This window comes from Zootoca vivipara, chromosome 8, assembly GCF_965207765.1.
Source record: "Zootoca vivipara chromosome 8, rZooViv2.hap1.1, whole genome shotgun sequence".
In the NCBI taxonomy this organism is placed as follows: Eukaryota; Metazoa; Chordata; class Lepidosauria; order Squamata; family Lacertidae; genus Zootoca; species Zootoca vivipara.
Window position 1 is genome coordinate 81,551,253 of NC_142591.1, and position 21,065 is coordinate 81,572,317.

Sequence of the window (21,065 nt, forward strand, 5' to 3'; positions counted from 1 at the left end):
TTGGTCCAATGCAACCAATACAGGGTCAGTCAAATAATGCTTTGATTAGCACCCTTATCAGAACCTGACCTGTAGCAGGTTGGGCTGCTTATCCATCTTTGGTATTGTCTCCACAGAGAGGCAACAGTGCTCTAGCAACTTAGGGGAGGGTCTTGAATATGGGGTCTGCCGCATTCCAAGAATGTGCTCTATCACTTCCTCCCTAACCTATGTGCACATGTCCTGCTTGCAAATATCCCATAGACATCTGGTTAGCCACTGTGAGAACAGGATCCTGGACTAAATGGGCCTTTGGTTTGATCCACCAAACATTTGTTTGTTTTTAGTACACTGTTAGACCATTTGCAAATTCACCCCCAAAGCTATTTCTGAGTTTTCACTACATCCACAAGGACTGGGAATATGGTTTGTTTTTAAATGCAAATGGATTCTCTGTAATCTGATGGTTTCGTATTTCATTGGGTTATGCTGTAAACCAGAATACCTGATTGGAATAATGAGTCGAGATGAAATAATTATTGGCTCATTGAAAGCGATATTTCTGATCAAATTTCATGCATTTGCATTCACAATCAGGTTTTGTATCCTTGCTACCATCTTGCAACGGAAATTCCACATCCGTCTTAATTATCTGCACTTTAATTATTTGCAGCTTCTATTCAGAGGAAGGGGACTTTAATTTAGTTGTGAAAAATCAAACTAAGTGACAAAAGATTTCCATAGTGAATTCAAACTTCAATCAATTTTTCTACGGCTCCTCTCTGTTGCTGTCCTCTGTTATCCTGCTCCTAGAACTTTATATCCTCTCATTTTCCAGTAAGAATGTTGATATTTTAACAGGATGCTGTTAAAATGGGCAGTTCCTCTTCTGTGCTTCTTTTCCTTTTCAAATCTTGAAATGACATTGTGCTCCACATTGTTGAAATTAGCAACACTTGGATTTAAATTTGTGTAATATCCCAGTCAGCAACAGAACCTCATTAAAATCTACATTAAAAAGTCCATAACATTAGTGCAATGGACAGATTCCAGCGACCTTTTCTATTTGCATTTCCCTAGTAAAAGGCTTTAAATGAATATCTTAATTAGACCCTGGATATTAGCAAGAACATTACACAAAGTAAAATTATGCCATAAACCTCAGATCTGGTCTATTGCCTTCATAATTCTTCCGCTGGCCTCCATGCTTTTAATAGTTGGGGAATGTTTCCTTTTTAAAAATCTCTTGTTCCTTTCATTGATCTTTCTTTTAAGCTTAACCAGTCTCATCTCACATGTTTCCAGCTACCAAATATATAGTTAGCTAGGTCATCATGTGCGATTCAGCATTCTTGAAAGGGCAGCCTTGTGATTTCTGGGGAATAGTCAGATCCCACCCTACCCTTAGACATAATGAGGCAGTTACCTCAGGCAGAAGGTCATGAGGGCTTATGAGGTACAACACCATCCTTCCCCCTGCTCAGCTGTCCCCTTCTGTTGAAGTACACAATTGTGTGCACCCCTTAAAATAGTCTGATTTCTCCAAGAGTGGTGGAAGACATCATCCTATTCCACAGCTTCTATACAGTGGTACCTCAGTTCTAGAACATCTCGGAAATTGAATGTTTCCGTTTTCGAACACCCAAAACCTGGAAGTAAGTGAGGGGGAGGACGGGATCGGGATCGGGATAGGTCATGGGGTGGGGTGGGGTGGGGTGGGGTGGGGGGAATCACAGGGATGAGCCACAGCAACGCGTGGCTGGGTACTGCTAGTTTAACATAAAATAGCTAGATGGGGGTTTTTAAAAGAAAAATACGTAAGCTGTATATAAATCTTGTTAAATAAATATAATAAACTATGTTTCATTCAAAAGACTTTAAATAGCAGTATTATGTTTACTATTATTTTAGTTAATGACTTCATTCTGGCCAATATTGCATTTCATGCATCATCTTTGGTGATACTGGTTGGCATTAAGCGACAACGGAAAAGAAGCTGGTGTGTCAGAGGGCAGAGCCTGCAGGAAAGAAAGCTATTTTCACCTCAGATAACACTTGATACTGCTGCTGGCCCCAGTGTTGTGGAATGCTCACCCTGCAAGAGGTCCTATCTGCATTGGCATTCCGCAGGCTCTTGCAAACGCACTTGTTGTCACATCCCCCTGATCTCCTGACCTAAACCCCTCCATCTTAATTGCTGTTTTCACTGTTGTGCTGTTTCAAAGGGCTTGAAAAACGAATGGAATATGTATATGAATAACCAACTTAAAAACTCAATTAAATTTATTATTATTATTATTTAAAGAGAATGTGCAAGCAATTGTTTTTTTTAATTTGGAAGTAAGTTCACCAGAATAAAGCACTTTTCCTGCCTAGAAAATAACAACTCTTGCGTGTGCTTACAGGTCCTCAGCCACCAAGCTGTTTTGTAAGATGTGTGGTGGTGAAGTAATTTGGGGGTGTGGGTGGGGAGTGACAACAGAACACAGGTTACCTCTTCCCTCCTCAGCTGTGTCTCCCTTCCCAAAATTTCCTCCTGCATGGCAAATAGGTTTAAAAATCAGCTTCTGCTGACACCAATGGAGGCTGTTTTTTAAAGCGTAATTGCACTCTTAACTGTCTGCAGGCTACATGTCGAGGTCCCTGTGGCGAACCGTTCCTCGGCCCTGATATTGTACAATTCAGATAGTTTCACCATTCTCAAAAATAAACATGTCATCATAAGTGTATTGTTTATTTCGCTTCACCCCTCACTCTGCAATTTTACATTTCCCCCTTACGCTGGGCCAGAGGGTACAAGAAATGGAAGGGATGAATACTAGGCCTTCAGATCTCTATATTTACCAAGTGAGAAAGATGAACCAATATAGAAAACTCCAGACCCTGAAGCCTTGTGAAAGCCTTTTGCTGAGGCCATTGCAACCCTCAGAAAATCACAGCATCATATTAGCCTTCTGCTTGCCTTGCTTCATTATGGCATGTCTCATCCCTGCTTTGCAGCTTGCTCTGTCAAAAAACAACAACATTTTAACCATGCCCTGAGCACTCTAAATCCCTACCTCCCTCACTCTGGTGCTGATATGTAATATCATAGGATAAACTGGATTGTTACATAATGGTTCAAACACAGGCACAAAACACAAAATGGCCATTGGGCTGATGAAAAGCACTGTTGCATTGGGAGCAACTGAATGATCCATTTCACAGACCCGATGGAGACATACAGCAGAATTGCCATCTCACAAAAAGGAGGCTGATTGGCTGGAAGGAGGCCAAGCCAGAACAGGGACTCTTGCAGAGGCAGCAACAGGCAAGCTTCTTCATGTCATGGGGTGGGTATTTAGCGCTCAGATAAGCTTTTCCATTTTAAATGAGCCCATTTCTCTGGATAACCCTAGCTGTTTTCAACTGTTTTGGAATTGCCTCGCCATTCCTAGATCTTGTATTCCTTGAACAAAATGGTTTGAAGAGCTGCTCTCAAGTCACTAAAGCAACTCAATTCCAGTGCAATCATTCAAAGGGTCAAAGCAGAGCAAGGATTGACACCCACAGTTGCCTGAATTGAACACATTCGCTCAGCAAAAGATTGTCAGGGTTTAAATGTTCCCAGAAGGTCAAAGCGTGAGACACTCTCTCTTGAATCCTTCCTGAGACCAACCAAGGCTTTCCATTATTTACAAATCAAAAGCATTTAGAGACGATATTTTATTATAATAATAATTTAAAACAAGGAATGCCCTGTTTTTTTATGTAAGAAGGGGGGGGGGAATACACCCACCTCTGTATACCATCCTTGTCCAAGCATTCCCAAAAATATAATTCCTATGCATGCATCTAATGCAGCGCACACACACACATTCAGGCTCACACATAAGCACACGATAACTTAAAATTTAATTTTATACAAAACTGTATAAATAAGAAATAATAAAATAGATACTCTTCAGTTCCAACGATTCCCCCTCTCAGAAAAGAAAAACCCTCTGTGATGTGGCATATAGTTGGAACAATAACAAATAATTAAAAGAAACAAATAATTAAAAGAAACCAACAAATAATGAAAAGAAACTGATTTTAAAACCATATTATTTGCTTTAGAGTATTAATCCCATCTTTTCAAGGGTTTTGTTTTCCTTTTGTATTGTCTTAATGCATACCAGTTCTACAAAATGCATGCTGTAGATTTTTTAAAAATATATATGTATTGGGGAGGTTTTTTGTAAGGATTTGTAAGGATTTGATCTGGCAAGCAAAAGCAATCCTTCTTTCCTGCCTTGAACCTTTCTGGAAACAAAACATCTAATAAAATCTAGCATTAAAAAAAATCACCATGATACACTTGGTATATTGACCGTTTATGGTGCATGCTTGACGCAGCAAACAAAAGAGAATAGCAGCTTTTTCCCGTTCCCGCGGCCCCTGCCATGTTTTGGAAGCCAAAACGCAGGCCAGAATACAAGTTCTTCAAAGGAATCGAAAGAAAACAAAACCAATACCTGATGCTTTGATATATACTTTGTTAGTCACATGGCACTGGTAGTAGTGGAATTGTGCGTGTGCACCTATACCGTCACCCAGACACACCACACACAGGCACACTCGTGCTCTCTCTCACTCTCTCTCTCTCTCTCACACACACACACACACAGAGTGACCTGCTTGTGGAGGAAAAGAGTTCATTAGGTCAAAAAGCGCCCGAGGGCACATTGAAAGCTCCCAGCTAATATGTGCAACTTTGGAATTTGGATAACCACTTCCCATCACCTCGAATCTTCAGACTACCGAGGGGCAGGGACGTAAATGTAAGGCATACTTTGCTCCAGAGCTGAGTCTCAGAAGAAGGGCGTCTATTCCTTTGCTTGATTTCCGAGATTAATCTTAGCCTCGCTCTGACTTACACGAGGAATTCCTTTTTTTAATTTTAAAAAACCCCAATCTTAGGAATAAAAGATCAAAAGCCTCAAGGACAAAGGACTTCAGATGGACTTCCGCCGTCTCATCAGCCTGTGGCTGTCTGTGAAGCTGTTCAAGCCAGGAGAGATGGAGCTTGCAGGGGATGGGAAAAGGCTGTTTTTTAATGTGCTTGGCGAGATCTCCTCTATCTTGTAGGAGATAGAGTGAAAGTACTGGAGGTTCAATTTGGAGCTGAAGGAGTTTTGGTGGGACACAACCCGGCTGGTGTATTCGTGGGATCTGTAGCACATGCAGGAGCAATCCGACTGGAGGTCCGTCACCTCGGCCTTGTACCTCGGCCGCCCATGCTGGGAATCTTCTTGGATGTGGATGATCATGCTGTTACGGTTCCCTGCCTGGGAGGCCCGTTCCTCAGCCTCCCGCCTCTCTTCCTCGATGTTCATGAACAACCTGAGAACAACCAGATTGAGGAATGCCCCAATGACTGTCAACCCTACTAGGATGTACATAAAGCTAAAGGCCACATAGAGCGGCTTCCTCTGGAGGGCTCCTTTCGTCTGAAGGGCCACGTAGTCCCCAAACCCTATTGTAGTCAATGTTATAAAGCAGTAGTAGAAGGCCTGGAAAAAGCTCCATTCTTCGCAGTGGGAGAAGGCCGCTGCTCCTATGCAGAGGGTCCCTATGCATGAAAAGAATCCGACGGCCACCATGTTCTCCATGGAGACATCAGTGCTCCTCATCCTGCAGCACCTTTTCATCCGCTGCAAGAGGTACTTGACAAAGGTGTTCATGCGTTCGCCAAGGCTCTGGAACATGACCAGGGTCAATGGGATGCCCAAGGCAGCGTAGCACATGCAGAAAGCCTTCCCAGCATTTGTTCCTGGGGCAGCATGCCCATAACCTGGAGAAGCAAAAGACAAAAACAGGTGAGTGACCAGGGAGGGAGGGGTGGCTGCTCCTAGGTTGAGCTCCCCATCACAGATGGACTTTGGTCTTTCGCATTTCAGTAGCACCCTGTGCAAGCCCCAAAATCAGCTCACATACTCCACTTCTCGCCTTCTGTTCTGTTCAATTCACTACATCATAGTTGCAATGCCCTGCTGTCCTTCCACTAGACTCAACGCCCAGCCCTAAATCTTCCTCTGTACCCATTCCAAATGCCCTACATTTGGAATAGAGCTGTAAAGCAGAAATAGAGCTGTGTGTCATCATTGAAAGCCTCATGGGGCCTAAAAACACTCCCCAAGCATCATCCACTGAAGACAACCATCTAAGTAGAACCGGAACCACTGCAAAACAATTCTGCTCACCCCCAACTCGGACAGCTGCTCCAGAAGTATACCATTGTTGATGGTTTTGAAAGCCACTGAGAGGTCAAGGAGGATTAACAGTGACACATTGCCCCTGTCTCTCTTCTGACAGAGGTCATCACCATGACCGTTTCTGTGCCAAAGCCAGGCCGAAACCCCGATTGAAGTGGATCTAGAAGATCAGTCTCCTCCAAGAGCACCTGGATCTGGTCAACGGCTAGCCACTCAAGTACCTTACCCCCCCAAAAGGAGGTTGGCAGCTGACCAGTAATTACTTAGGTTCTCAGAATCTATGGGTGGTTTCTTAAGAAGTGGTCTAATCACTGCCTCCTTCAAACAGGCAAGAACCACCTGCCTGATATTGCTGTATCATAGCAATATGATATTGCTATATCACAGCAATAGTAGGGGAAAGTGATCTGTTAACTAGTGGTAGCGACAGCAGCTGCAGCAGTAAATACATGCCAAGATCTCCTCCTCCCCCATTTGCAGGATCTGAATGCAAATTGTGTGCTGCTGATTTAGCTTCCCTTTGAATCCACTTTTTCAGGCAATATGGGACCCACACTGCTATTCAAAACCGGAATAGAAGAAGCGTCACAAGCATTCTTAATCATCATTCCCTGGTAATGGAAATTCACCTTCCTTCGTGGGGCAATCTCTCCTTTTGACAACAGCATAATGCTGGGGATGGAGGGGGGGGGTGAACTATGCCAAACCCTCATGACTCAGACATTTCTTATGCTGGCTGCAGCCTGAGATGGCCGATAACAACAGAGGAATAATTGCATCTGAAACTTAAAACAGACGTATTAGGAGCGGGAGGGAATGGTCATGACTGAGGTAACACAGAAACTGCATTTCCTCTAGGGAAATGGTGGCAAAGAATGACGTAGATCTTAGGAATAACTCCAGTAATCCTTTCAGCATGCTGAATTTTCCTTAGCTCAGTTGTACTAGACACTTAAAGGCCATTGTATGTAGACTGTGTGTCTGACGGGTCTAATCTGCTCTTGACTCACGTTGCCCCATCATCTTCAGTCATGGTAGCAGACAAGCCCTTTCAGTTGAAGCTAATACTGTCATGGTCGGAGGTAGGAATGAACATGTCAGCTTGGGTTTCTTTCTGTTTCTCCTTTTCCCAGTGTTCAGTTAATCTCATTTCTGCATTGATTTGCAGTTTATGCATTGTATTCGGGCAAATGGTTTGCAACAATTATTGTATTAGGCAAAGCTGCATTTTTTAAAAAAATGTACATTGGAGAAAATTCACACTAAAATGCTGGTGAATTTTCACGACTTAAAAAGAATTCACACAGTGATGTAGAAAGGTGGAAAGATAAAAGTAAGGCTGGTGAAATGAGAAACTGGAAGAAACCAAAATTGACAGATTAGGCCTAAGTAAACCCATTAGTAAATACTGCAAACAGTGCATCCAGTTCTCTAAATTAGAGTTGGGCGTATTATATACACTCCCAGAAAATGACTCCGCTCCTCTCCACTCCCCATTAACTACTCTTTCCATGAGTGGAAATAACAAAGGTTGTCATTTAAAGTCTAAAACTGACTTTGCAAATAGGGGATCTGTTACTGCTGAATAGCTACCATCATTTATGTTTATTTCATATTGTTTACAGACCACTTTTCTACGCATCTGCACACAAAGCAGTGTACAGTTAACATCAGTAAAAACAACAAAAGTCAATCAACAAAATGAACACTGAAAAAGTGCGAGGCAAATTTTGAAAGAAGGGCCCCACAATATCTATCTGGAGGAGTGTTCCAGAACTGCACCAACAGCATCCAAAAAAAAGCTCAAATCTGTTATGCAACATTGTAGACTGCCACAATAGTTAGTGGAGCCTCAAGACTACAAACTCCATGGTACAGTATTACTATGACCAAAACATTGTTATGAGTTTGGGGGTGCCAGACTCCCCTAAATTCCTGGACCTAGTAAGTGTTAGAATTTAATCAAGGATTGGAGTGTTAAAATATAAACCAGGTAAGCTTCCTCATGAGAGGTGAGCCATTAAGAAAAGAAATGAAAGGTTTCTTTCTCCTAAGAAAGCTAAGGAGAGGGGGCTCTGTGCCAGTTGGCAAATGGGTGGCACCTCTCCTCAATTTGTAGTTAGGTAGAAGACAAAGCCAGAGTTTGAGGCAGATATTTAGAGTTGGCTGTGATGTGACCTAGAGGGGGGGAAGGTTGCAGGTTGGTAAAGGCAGCAAGCTAGGAAGAAGCTCAGAGTATGATTGATTGATTTCTGCTTGAATCCAAGGCTGCACCTATGGGAGAAACAAGGTCCTTTTGGGGTGTTAATGCTGTGAACCCCTCCATCACAGACTCAGGTTGTATATATGTGCACATAAACAATATATCGTAAAGAGACCATAGTCTCTGCTGTGCCTCATTTGCAAAAGGAAACATGAAGCCCTGGAATCTCACACCACTCAGAGATTGGGGTGGCATGCAACAATATGCATCCACAGAAATATATGATACCTGTGAATGTAACAATAAATAAGCTAATTTTGAGCATATGCAACCGCAAAAGGAACAGCTGAAAGCCAAAAAGAGTAGATAGATTTCCTGCAGCAAAAACATTGCCTGGCTGCCTCTAGCCTTATTGCTATGCACTGGACCACACCAGCAGATGTGAATAAAGTTTAAAATAAGTGTAAAAGGAATCTTGCTCCTGCCCTAGCTGAGACTACAATCGCCTCCCAGAGATTAACAGCACGAGCCACAGGCCTCTTCTTCTCTCATCAGCTCTATCAGGTCAGGCGCCTGTCTTCCCTTTTTTTAATTCTGAAGGGTGGAAGGCCAGGCTACAGCACAGCACAGCATGACTCAGAAGAAGGATGGCTACTTCAGCTTGAAAAGTTACCCCCGGCACAGGTTTGTCTCCAAGTAAATCAAGTCGACTTAGCTAAATGCCTGTCAGCAAATCAAGCAGATGGCAGTGAAGAGGCAGAGTTGAAAGGGTCACCAGAGAGAGAGAGAGAGAGAGAGAGAGAGAGAGAGAGAGAGAGAGAGAGAGAGAGAGAGAGAGAGAGAGAGAGAGAGAGAGAGAGAGAGAGAGAGAGAGAGAGAGGAGATGGCCACAGAGTCAGCAAATTCCTGTCCCTGTGGAGAGGTGAGCATTGGCTTCTCCTTTGCAATCACATAGGAGTGAAACGGTAAAAGGGACATGACTTGCTTTCCATAGTATGATTCACCCTGACATCATAAGGTCCCAATTCTCAACCCAGGACATGCATCTGCACTCCAGATACTTGAAAGAGCTGTGGCCATCCCAGGTCATTCCAAAAAAAGCTTTAATACAAATGCTATGATTGAGAAAATAGTGGAGAAGAATTAGAACAGCAATCTTTTGTGCTGCTCCCTGAGAGTAAGCTACACTGAGTGCAGTTGGCTTTCCAAATTAACATGCATAGGACTGGGCCACAACAGTGCGGTTTGGGGCATATCTACTCAGAAGTCAGTCCTATTGAGTTAAATGAGTCTCACCCCCCATTGTTTGTGCAGGATTGCAGCCCATGTCAAAGAAGTGTGCTTAGGAAGAAGATAAGTGTCTGCTTTATATTGAGTTATTCTATCTAGATCAGTATCATCTACACTGACTGGCAGGGTTTCAGACAGGACACATTTCCAGTCCTGCTTGGAAATCACAGAATTGTAGAGCTGGAAGGATCCCCCGAGAGTCATCTAGTCCAACCCCCTGCAATGCAGGGATCCCAACTGCTGGGGACTGAACCTGGGACCTTCTGCACTCAAAGCAGATGCTTGCCGCTTGAACTGAAGGAAATAAAGAGATCTCAAAAGGATAAATCTGCAGCTGATTCCACATCAGACTGCAATGGGAGGGAGATTAAATACCTGAATGCTCGCCAATATATACTGCACACGCAAGACCATCGGGGAGCAAGCACAGGAAATAATGCACGTTCAAATGCGCATCAGATCTCATACCTCCACCAGCGCCACCTGCAGTCTGAAGAGTTTCTTTTTTTTTTTTTTTCCATATAATTTTTTATTAATTTTATATACAATAACAAATCACCTAAAAAGGAAGAAAAAGCAATACCATACCCAAAAGGAAAAGTAATCCACAGGTATCCCTTTACAGCTTACATCCCTCAAATAAAGTTATCATCTTATACAAATCGTCAACCTGGGTTTATATCTCAAATTGCAATATTTTCTTTCCTGATCCACATTTCCTTCTTCACCCCGTCTTCCCCCATTTGACTTCCCCCTCTCTCTCTTATGGTTTTATTTCCATCCGATTATTTTCGTCCCTATATGCTTTACCAGATACCCTTATCCATTTTATTCTTGGCTGTATATTTACGTCCTGGTTACATACCCTCTTGTTGCATTTTGTAATGGCCATTTACCGATTTTTTTTTTCCTTCCCCATTTTGTTTTCTCCTTGGTCTTACTTTTGCTAAATCTTACAGTAGTCTTTCCTATAAATTATAAATTTTTCCCATTCTTTTTGAAACTTTTGTTGTTTTTGGCCTTAAACTTATGCAGTCTGAAGAGTTTCAGCCAGCTTTCAGTCATCTGGTGAACTTGTCTGCCTGGCTGCACCCTCCCTGCTGAATTTGCTGAATCTGGGCTTATGTTTTAGAGGGGAAAGGGTTCAAAACTTGGCAGGCTCTGCTACACAGTTATCACATCACATCCAGCCTTATGTCTTATTACACATGCTGAGGGGATGGAATCTGTGTGTCCTCGCGGCACCCCTCTGTCCCCATTTGCCTCTGCCAACCCTCCTCAGAAACTGTCCAGAGCATTATATCACAAGACATAATGCCTTGAACAAGACTGCAGCCTGAAAAGGCAAACTGGCAAGCAGAGATGACCAAAGGAAATAACTCTTCTCTAGTTTAAACCGAAGAATTGATGCCGAAGATTTGATGCTTTTGAATTATGGTGCTGGAGGAGACTCTTGAGAGTCCCACGGACTGCAAGAAGATCAAACCTATCCATTCTGAAGGAATTCAGCCCTGAGTGCTCACTGGAAGGACAAATCGTGAAGCTGAGGCTCCAATACTTTGGCCACCTCATGAGAAGAGAAGACTCACTGGAAAAGACCCTGATGTTGGGAAAGATGGAGGGCACTAGGAGAAGGGGACGACAGAGGACGAGATGGTTGGACAGTGTTCTCGAAGCTACGAACATGAGTTTGACCAAACTGCGGGAGGCAGTGGAAGACAGGAGTGCCTGGTGTGCTATGGTCCATGTGGTCACGAAGAGTCGGACACAACTAAACGACTAAACAACAAAGTTTAAACCAATCATGCCTACTATGATTACACACACAAATACACACACACACACACACTGCTCACTTCACTTGCCAAGCCCTCCCCTTGCAGCTTACAGAAACCCCTTCCTCTTATAGGTTGCCCCAAATGTCCACACATCCCTCCACCTACAGATCACCTAAACCTGAGCCCAGGAAACTTGAAAAGGAGCAGGCAGGACAGGCTGGGGCAGCACCCCAGCAACCATCCTGTTCTGCTGTGGCTTCCCTCCTTGCCTTCTGATGCTGTCAAGGCCAAAACAGTGGTGGCAGTGTGAGGTAGGCAGTGGCAGCACAGCAGGACCATTCCTGGGGAGCTACCCTGACCACATCGTGCTTGTTCCTTTGTGGCTTGCCTGGGCTGTGCCCTGCACACTCACCTGCTTGCTTGCCTGTCTGGGCTGCCTGCCTGCTGTTCCACCACAGTGCTGCAGTTCATGTGGCTGCCTGCTGGCGGCCACACAAAGTGCAGCGTGATGACATCCTCGCAGTTTTACCATATACAGGTAGCCCCAGCTGCAACAAAACATGTCTCCCCTATATCTCTACAGCCACAGCTTTGGGGGGTGAAGTAAAAACCTTCCAACTGTTTTGACTTCAGCCCCAAAGGCACGCTCCTCTGTTGTCTCTCAAGACAACAGGAGGAGGGAGAAAGATTGTTTTCTGCTGCTCCAGAGAAGCGGACACGGAGCAATGGATTCAAACTTCAAGAAAGAAGATTCCACCTAAACATTAGGAAGAACTTCCTGACAGTAAGAGCTGTTCGGCAGTGGAATTTGCTACCAAGGAGTGTGGTGGAGTCTCCTTCTTTGGAGGTCTTTAAGTGGAGGCTTGACAGGCATATGTCAAGAATGCTTTGGTGGTGTTTCCTGCTTGGCAGGGGGTTGGACTGGATGGCCCTTGTGGTCTCTTCCAACTCTATGATTCTATGACAAGACGGATTTTTCTAATCCAGCTTTCACATCGAGTATTTTACTAAGAAACGTCTTTGGAGCCACAAAATTCCCCTACGTATTGCAAAGTATTTGGGGCCACCATTTAGAGTGCACATTCAGTTCACACAAATGAGACCAGCAACAAAATGTTGCAGTGTGGAGTGTTCCTGTTCAGGTTTCCAGCCTGCAATCCATGCTTTTTTTCCATTCCATTTTGCCTTTCCTCGCCACAGAGCATGCCCAGTTCTCAGTGGGATGGGTTTTTTGGCTGGTTCAGAGGGCCTTTGTGTTTTTTCCTAAAACTGCTTTGTGCATCTGCAATCCTTTAAGTTCCCCAAGGCCTCTGACACTTCTCTCATGCACCATTTGTGCTGTTTGGGCCATGTAAGGATTTGAACTTTGCAGTGCCGTTCTCCAACCAAGTAATTTGCAGGCTTTGACTAAGGGGAAAGCATGCATCAATGCATTAGTGAAAATGATTTTTTAAAAATGCACTGTATTGGGAGAAATTGCTTGCAAACCTGCATAGTAGTCAAGGTTGCAATGTTGCATACAATAATGTTTCTGTTATCCTAAAATACTGGTACATTTTCATTGGGACCTTTAATTCACAAATGGATGTAGAAATGTGGAGAACTTAAGATTGGGAAAATGAGAAATGGAGAGAAACTGATTGGATAGATTTGCCTATCCCTAGACATCCTGAATCTCGTGTACTGTTGGCATGGCAGGCAAATATCAATCATGGTGGACAAAGATTCTGCCCATTGCTGATGTTCACCTTGAGAAGCCCCTGAGGAGCCCTCAAGGATCCCCAAGATTCCCTGGAGCACAGTTTGAAAGTCTGATGTTTTATATGAACTGAAATGCCTGGAGTGGCGGGTTCCTCTTGGCAATCCCTGGGGAAATCTATAAAGAGCTTCGCAGAGCCTGCCATTAGGAAGTTTTCCTTACATACAGCCTACGTTGAATTTCTTTGCTCAATTGCATCCCATTACCCTTCGCTATACACCCCCCTACATCATTGCGGAGTTTCTCCACTCTTGGTATTCACAACCCTCTTCCAACACTGTCAGAGAGTCATTATCTCCCGCCTCAGGCAGAAGCCTCCTAGTCCAGCACTTGCATCCATAAAAAAAGATAGGAAGCTGCCTTAAAGCTGTGAGACCATTGGTCCATCTAGTGCAGAGCAGCTGAGACTGGCTGGGAGCAACTCTCAAAAGGTTTTAGGCAGAGTCTTTACAAGCGGTATCTGGAGATTCCAGGGATTCAGCCTGGGACCTGCTGTATTAAAAACAGATGTTCTTCCACTTAGCTACCCGTGCAGCCCATTCTGCTGTGCCAGCAATATTTCTGCATAGGGTGGTTTGTGTGACAGCTGCTCCATGGTCTAGGTCAGGCATCCCCAAACTGCGGTCCTCCAGATGTTTTGGCCTACAACTCCCATGATCCCTAGCTAACAGGACCAGTGGTCAGGGATGGTGGGAATTGTAGTCCAAAACATCTGGAGGGCCAAAGTTTGGGGATGCCTGGTCTAGGGCTCAGCTTGTAAAGTGGCCTGGCTCAAACAGGTGCTCTGAGACTGAAGACGGAAAGGGTGATGGCAAAATCCTACAAAATCTCAGGCTGTGGGAAAGAGAATCATTACCAGCGATGGCAGGGGGGGTGGAGAACTGACATCTGCCAGCCATCATATGAGGGAGGACCACAGATTTGAGTGGTAAAGCATCTGCCTTGCAAGCAAAAGGTCCCAGGCTCAGTGCCTGGCATCTCTAAATAGAGTTGGAAGAGACTTCCTGCCTGAAACCCCATAGAGCTGCTGCCAGTCAGTGTAGACAATACTAAGCTAGATGGACCAGTGGTCTAACTCAGTATAAAGCAGTTTCCTACATTCCTGCAAAGACCTCACCCACTACAAGTTGGGGACGGGGAGTGGAATGGAGAAAGGAATCCCCATCATTGTGGCCAGCTAAATCTTATGAAATCTCCTACCCCATTTTACCCACCTTGCAATGGAAAGAAAGCATTCCATCCCAGCTCTACACACTGCACTGATCCAGAGCTCCATATGCACAGAGCACAGAGCCCCACATATTCATAGGGAAGTATTCAACTAAGTACAGAGCCCCACATATTCATGGGGAAGTATTCAACCAAGCAATCCCCCATTTGCAATCTTGAAGTGGTACAACCAACCATGTGAGCTAGGTTGTAATGTAGTAGAGAATAACATTAGCCTTTGCCGACACAGTAATTTAAGGAGATCCCACATTTTGTCAATCCATCCTGCAGAGTTTTCATCCTCCCCTCCCCCCACTACACTTCATAGGAACTTTGCATATCTCCTGCAAGAGGAGCAACTCTATTTTCAATGAAATTTCAAGGGAAGAAATTCCTTTTCTGGGTTTTCATTTTAGGGTGGGCGAATAACTTAAAAAGAGCAAAACTGTGTCAGTTCAGTTGTGTCCCCCTCCCACTTTTAGGCTAAACAATAATAATTTATTCAGTCTTTCCTCACACACCCTGCTGTCTTCACCCTTGAGCAACAGTGACTCCCCCGAATCCTTTCCTGCCTTTTGGATATATATTTTTTCACTCACCAACTGAGGGTCTGAACAGGCATCTGTGAAATCCTGCTCAGGAAGAGGCAAAGATGAGGATGCTGAAAAGCACCAAGCCAAGTCACTGTGGCCAAGGAAGTAAATCTGTCTTGCTTAAATTGTGGAAATTGATCCACCCATCCCAGTTAGCCATTTTTACAGCAATTTATCTCATCAATAGGCAGCTGCAGTTTTCTACAAAACAAGCCCATTTCTCTGTTGTTTACAAAGAGCAAGCTTCCCCGATGCCAGATTCTGACACATGCATCCCACGGTAAATTTACAGGAGGCGGTGGAGCTAGGCATCCCATCTTAAACGTCCTGACTACGCATAATCAGGGTGATCCATCATTTTTGTTTCCTGTGAACTGGAGGCCCAACGTATGAGCCTGTGTGAAAGATCCAACACTTTCAACAACTTTGCGTGGATCCCTGAGGAAAATCCACCCCCCAAGGCCAGCCTTACCACATCGTGATCGATGAAGCCGGGAGGAGCACAGTGACATTGCAATCTTGCACACATCCACTCAGACGTAAACCCCACTGGCCATCTCCAGAAGGGAAACATCACTTTCACTCTTCCATCCCTGGCTTCTCACTATCCACTGGACAAGTCAAAGGCTATGTACACACTGTAAAGCGCATTCGAAGCGCATCGCTTTCCTTAAAGAAACCTGGGCACTGTAATTCACCCCACACTGTTAGAATTTGCAACAACCCCTAATACAAATTACAGTGCCCAAAGGGTGGCAATGCTACCTGTCCACTTTCTCCTCCTCAGTATCAGTGCTACCCTTGTAGAACTTAGCAGAGAGAAGCATGGAGACAAAACTAGAACGAGGTGGCTCTGTTTGAGCTATGGGCATTCCAGCCACCACTTTGATTTGAAAGCAATAACCTGGCCAGTTGGTTTCAGTGCCTTCTTCACCAACCTGCAAAAGGAAGGAGGTATATTTCAGTGGAGACCAAAATATTTGTTCTCGTAACTGGTTAAAGGTGGTTCTGAGTGTGTCAGTGTCCTCCGCACACTGAATGGCACAACCCCACCACCACAAGTCATCGCAAACGGCCATGCCTCGTCCCAGCCATCTCCTGAGGTCTTTAAGCAAAGGCTTGACAGACATATGTCAAGAATGCTTTGATGGTGTTTCCTGCTTGGCAGGGGGTTGGACTGGATGGCCCTTGTGGTCTCTTCCAACTCTATGATTCTATGATTCTACCTGAAGCCCTCCAGATGTGGTTATGACTACAGTTCCCATCTTTCCATACCATTGGCCAGTGGTAAGGAAGTGACTGGGGCTGGTGGCCGTTGCAGTCCAAGAACATCTGGAGGAAACCAGGTTGAGGGAGGCTGGCATAATCTGAAAAGGACCATGAGAACAAAGTCGAGAAAGCAACAGCCCTGGGGCATGGTTCTGCGGAGGCTGCATCTCTTCAGGACACAGTTCACCAAGTGTGCCAGCAATTTTCTCTGCTTCTTGTGGGTTATTATTATGTTTTCTCCTTTCATGCTTCGAAATCAAAAGCTCCATTTCCAGGCTTAGTGCAGTTTGTACCATGCTATATTTGCCTCCAGAACTCAATTTCCTTGGAGGGAGTTTTGCAGTTGTTTGATGAAGCTGCTTCTCCATGGTGCACAAAGAAATGGCAGTGATTTCTGACAAGCCACACCACCGCTTCCAGTTACCAACCATTTGGTAGCAGAAGGAAGGGGGAAGAAAACATTTTCTGAGCCTTCCAGTCAGAGCAAAGGCAGGGAATGTCTCTAAATTTTAAACCCTTCAGTATGAAGAAGTTGGTAATGTGAGGACTCATCCTAAAGTCACAGGGCGCAGGCAGTTCAAAATGCTCAGAGGTTCTTGCACAAGCTCAAAAAAAAAATTGCTTCAGGCCATTCCTCATTCTTCTAGTCTGCCTCTGTACCCAGAATCATTACAGCCATGGAAGGAAATAAGCAGTTGGATCCAGATTAATATTGTTGCAGGATTCGAGTAAACACTTACAATTAAGAAACAAATGTAAAGATTAAGAAACAACAGTTTTGAAACTAATTAAGGATAAGACATAATTGGAAAGTAAATATGGTATAAAAATGAATGATGAGAATATAAGAGCATTTCATCAAAAAATTACAATTAAGCAGAAGTAGCAAACATTTTATGAACTGGAAGGGGAAGTCTAGGGAAGTCATGGGGGAATATTTTGATCCTTTTATTATTTTTCTTTTATATGACAAATGTGTGGAATATAAAACTCTAAAACTAATAAAATTCTTTTTTTAAAAAAAACCAGAATAATACTGTTTCACTTAGTTCCCCGTGATCAATGGAAATTAACACTAACTTTTTTGCATTAATTTCATAGAATCTTAGAATCATAGAATCGTAGAATTGTAGAGTTGGAAGAGACCACAAGGGCCATCCAGTCCAACCCCCTGCCAAGCAGGAAACACCATCAAAGCATTCTTGACATATGTCTGTCAAGCCTCTGCTTAAAGACCTTCAAAGAAGGAGACTCCACCACACTCCTTCATCTGTTGGTGAGAGAGGAGGGATAGTCCTCCATCTCCCGAGGGAGATTGTTCCACTGTCAAACAGCTCTTACCACCAGAATGTTCTTCCTGGTGTTCCAGTCCTACCCTCCAGAGCAGGAGAAAACAAGCTTGCTCCATCTTCCAGGTGACAGCCCTTGAGATATTTGAAGATAGCTATCCTATCTTCTCTCAGTCTCCTCTTTTCCAGGCTTAATATACCCAGATCCTTCAACTGCTCCTCGTGAGGCTTGGTTTCATAGATGCAAATAGCTCTGTCAATTCTCAATTTACGTAAGTGCAAAAAAAATGAATTTAGGGAGAAAAACCAAGGGTACAAATACAGAAAAAAAGAAACAGAAAACAGCCAAATGAAGACTGAGCATACTCAGAAGGCATGGAATGCTACGTGGCTGCTGGGGTGAGGGAAAGGAAAACTGAAGTGAGGAAAAGAAATAGTATTGAGTGCCTGCAGACCTGAACAGAGGCACGCCATTTTGCTCCAGGTCCCACCTGTTTCTCATTCAGTGCAGCAAATGATGTACCTGCATCCAGTGGGTGCTAATGGACTCAGTGGCCACTGTCCAGTGCTTAGAAGGAAATAATTCAGATTAACTAAACCATTGAATTAATTCAAAAATCTCTGAATTATACTTATAATTTTGGGGTGAACTCAATCTGAATTAAATTCCTTTTGCAGTGGAACATTTGGGTGATGTGCAATTCGTATATGTTTTGTCACACACACAAACTCTGTGTTTGATTGTGGCGCCACTTCATTATTTGGGGAAAATTAATAAAACAACTGTTCACATTACACTGTGTTGTAATGTTCTGGTGCTTTCTTGGTCTTCTTAAGTATATTTTACGCTTGAGGGGAGCAGCTTGTAAAATTCTAGCAGCTAAAAAAAAAAGTGCCAAGGACTACTTGAATGAATTTTGAATGGAATTGTAACCTGAACTGGGACGGAATTAGTTCCTTTTGGGAGGCATCGAACTTGAACTGGAATCTATTCCTTTTTATAATGAAGTTCCCAAGCACTGTTGCTGTCGATTTTAAAGCCGTTTTTATATGACACTCCTTAAAGTACATATGAAAAGTATTATAAAAAAGGATCATGGTTGTAAATGATAGTGCTAAAGTATATGTGAGAGCAGAAATGAATTAACCTCCAACTATTAAACTGCTTGACCTTCGAAGTCATAATGTGCCATGAACAATTCAAAATCCCACCGCTGGCCCAAATACATGGAGTCTTCACACACCATTGATGCAAACTACACTCCATTACAATCCAATCTCCCAGAGAACAAGGGAGAGGTAGCATTCCTGAGCACCTATGCCTCTGAGCCCATCTCAAATACATTTCCTTCCTGTTATTTAAGCAATTATGGTCACGACCCATGTCTTTTCTAGGGGTGATAATGACCAACTAAAATTACTGCATTCATGCACCATTAGCCCCAAACCATCATTAGCAGCTGCACGTCCACTAATAAGACTCTTGCCTCTGCCACGAGAACATATCCCTTGGACTTAGAGTCTGTGCCAGGAGGAAGCCCCTTAAATACCGTAGGCTTTCAGTCCATTAGGAAATGGACGTGTTGGCTACAAAAGCTCCCATTTGTCTTCCTGTTGGAATCAGAAAGTCTAGGGTTGCACTTAACAAGCAGGAAGGGAAATCAGGTGCCTCTGCCCAGCAGCTTAAATTTTCTCATCCTCAGGGAACACTGACACTTCATTGTGCTTTCATTTTTTTTATTTGGATTGCTATCCTGCCCTCTCTAGAGGGCTGAAGGCAGGTTGTAAAAACAAAGCACATAAGCTTATTAACCAAGGGGGGTTGTATCTAAGTCATACTCGGAGGAGACCTCCTGAAACTGATGGACTTCCATGTGACAAACTTAAGTCCATGGATTTCAGGGAGCCTGTTTTGAGTAAGACTTAGTTGGGTGCCACTCCAAATCTGTCAAACATTAACAAGGATGGAGCTGGGAGCCATGGGAAACTACATTTCCTGTGCTCCCCAGCATTAATAGATGCTCCATGAAAACATCCAAAATCGTTAAGTGAGACCTCCCCTCTCCACCTCCAGACTGTCCTGCCTTAACATGCATACATTTTGAGAAGGAGGGAACCAGTTGCATGGAGATGTCAGGTGTACTTGGCCTGAACTTCAGGACAGCATGGGTTCAGGGAGTTCTGAACTGAGGACGTTCTTCCTGGGTAGGAAATGTCCAATTCCAAGCCCCAGCCTCATGATAATGGGTAAAAAAGAAAGAAAACAGCAATTTCTATATACAGCGTGACCACTGCAGAGGATCTTGCGCATGATAATGAAGCCATAGATTAGATAGATAGATAGATAGAGAGAGAGAGAGAGAGAGAGAGAGAGAGAGAGAGATGATAGATAGATAGATAGATAGATAGATAGATAGATAGACCACACTCTTCCCTGTGCTTTCTTTCATGTTCAATGCAACAAATGTTCAGATATGTACTTGCAAAAGCTGAGAGTTTATTAGCCTTAGGAACATATGAAACTGCCTTTCATTGAGTCATACCATTGGTCTATCTAGTTTAGTATTGTTCAAAGTGGCTGTCAATGACTCTCCAGAGTTTTAGGCAGGAGTCTTTCCCAGCCATACTTGGAGATGCCAGGGATTGAATCTGCATGCAAGGCAGATATTCTCCCACTGAGTTATGCCCCCCTGCCCCCGAGTTAAGAGGATGTGGAACTCATGATCCTCCAGAATGTTGGGACTCCTATTAGCCTGAGCCAGTTCAGCCAATGGTCATAGATGATGAGAGCTGTAGTCCAACAAGATCTTTGCCTTAGTAGCAGAAAGATTCAGAAACCTTCAACTGGAAAATCAGACAGCTGACAGTTTTAAGGATAATTGATTTTCTTTTGCCTGAGGTATCTGACCATTTATGTCAGCATACTGCTTTGTCAATGTACAAAATGTTATGCTTGTGCATTTCTTGTTTGTATGTTACGACCTGAGGTCAAGACAATAAACAGACAAGCTGGGAGGTAGACTGGCTAAAACATTGTGCACAAGGCAAATGGCTATCTGACGCTTACACCGTGTGCCTAGTCACCTGTCAGGCACTGTAATACATTGAGTAAAATTAGCAGTCAACGAAAGGGGAGCTCTTAGAAGGCAATCAGTGCATATGCATCTAGGCAGGGGCGTAGCAAGGTGGGAGCAGGGGGATGGCACCCCACTATGTAGCACGCATGCGCAGCAACGCTATGTAGTGACGCATGCATCATACATAGCGATGTTGCGCATGCATGCTACATACCGATGCCCTGCCCCCAGGTGCGCGTCATGTTTGCTGCTCCGGGTGCCCAAGCGGCTTCCGATGGGACTGCATCTAGGGATCAGGTCCACTGTCTGCCTATTCATGCAGCACACAGCACAGTCCAAGGATGGGGGCGAAAATTGATGTTCTTTGCATTTTAGTGAGAATC

At 43.9% G+C, this 21,065-nt stretch overlaps 1 protein-coding gene across 1 annotated transcript in view; it reads right to left on the reverse strand.

Moving 5' to 3' along the window:
- Window positions 1–1,670: 1,670 nt before the first annotated feature.
- Window positions 1,671–21,065, reverse strand: part of KCNK9 (potassium two pore domain channel subfamily K member 9) — a 90,263-nt gene continuing 70,868 nt past the window's right edge. Inside the window, exon 2 of the mRNA XM_035125970.3 lies at window positions 1,671–5,794. Coding sequence (XP_034981861.1) covers window positions 4,956–5,794 — 839 coding nt within the window. The 3' untranslated portion in view covers window positions 1,671–4,955. The remainder of the gene's footprint in view (window positions 5,795–21,065) is intronic.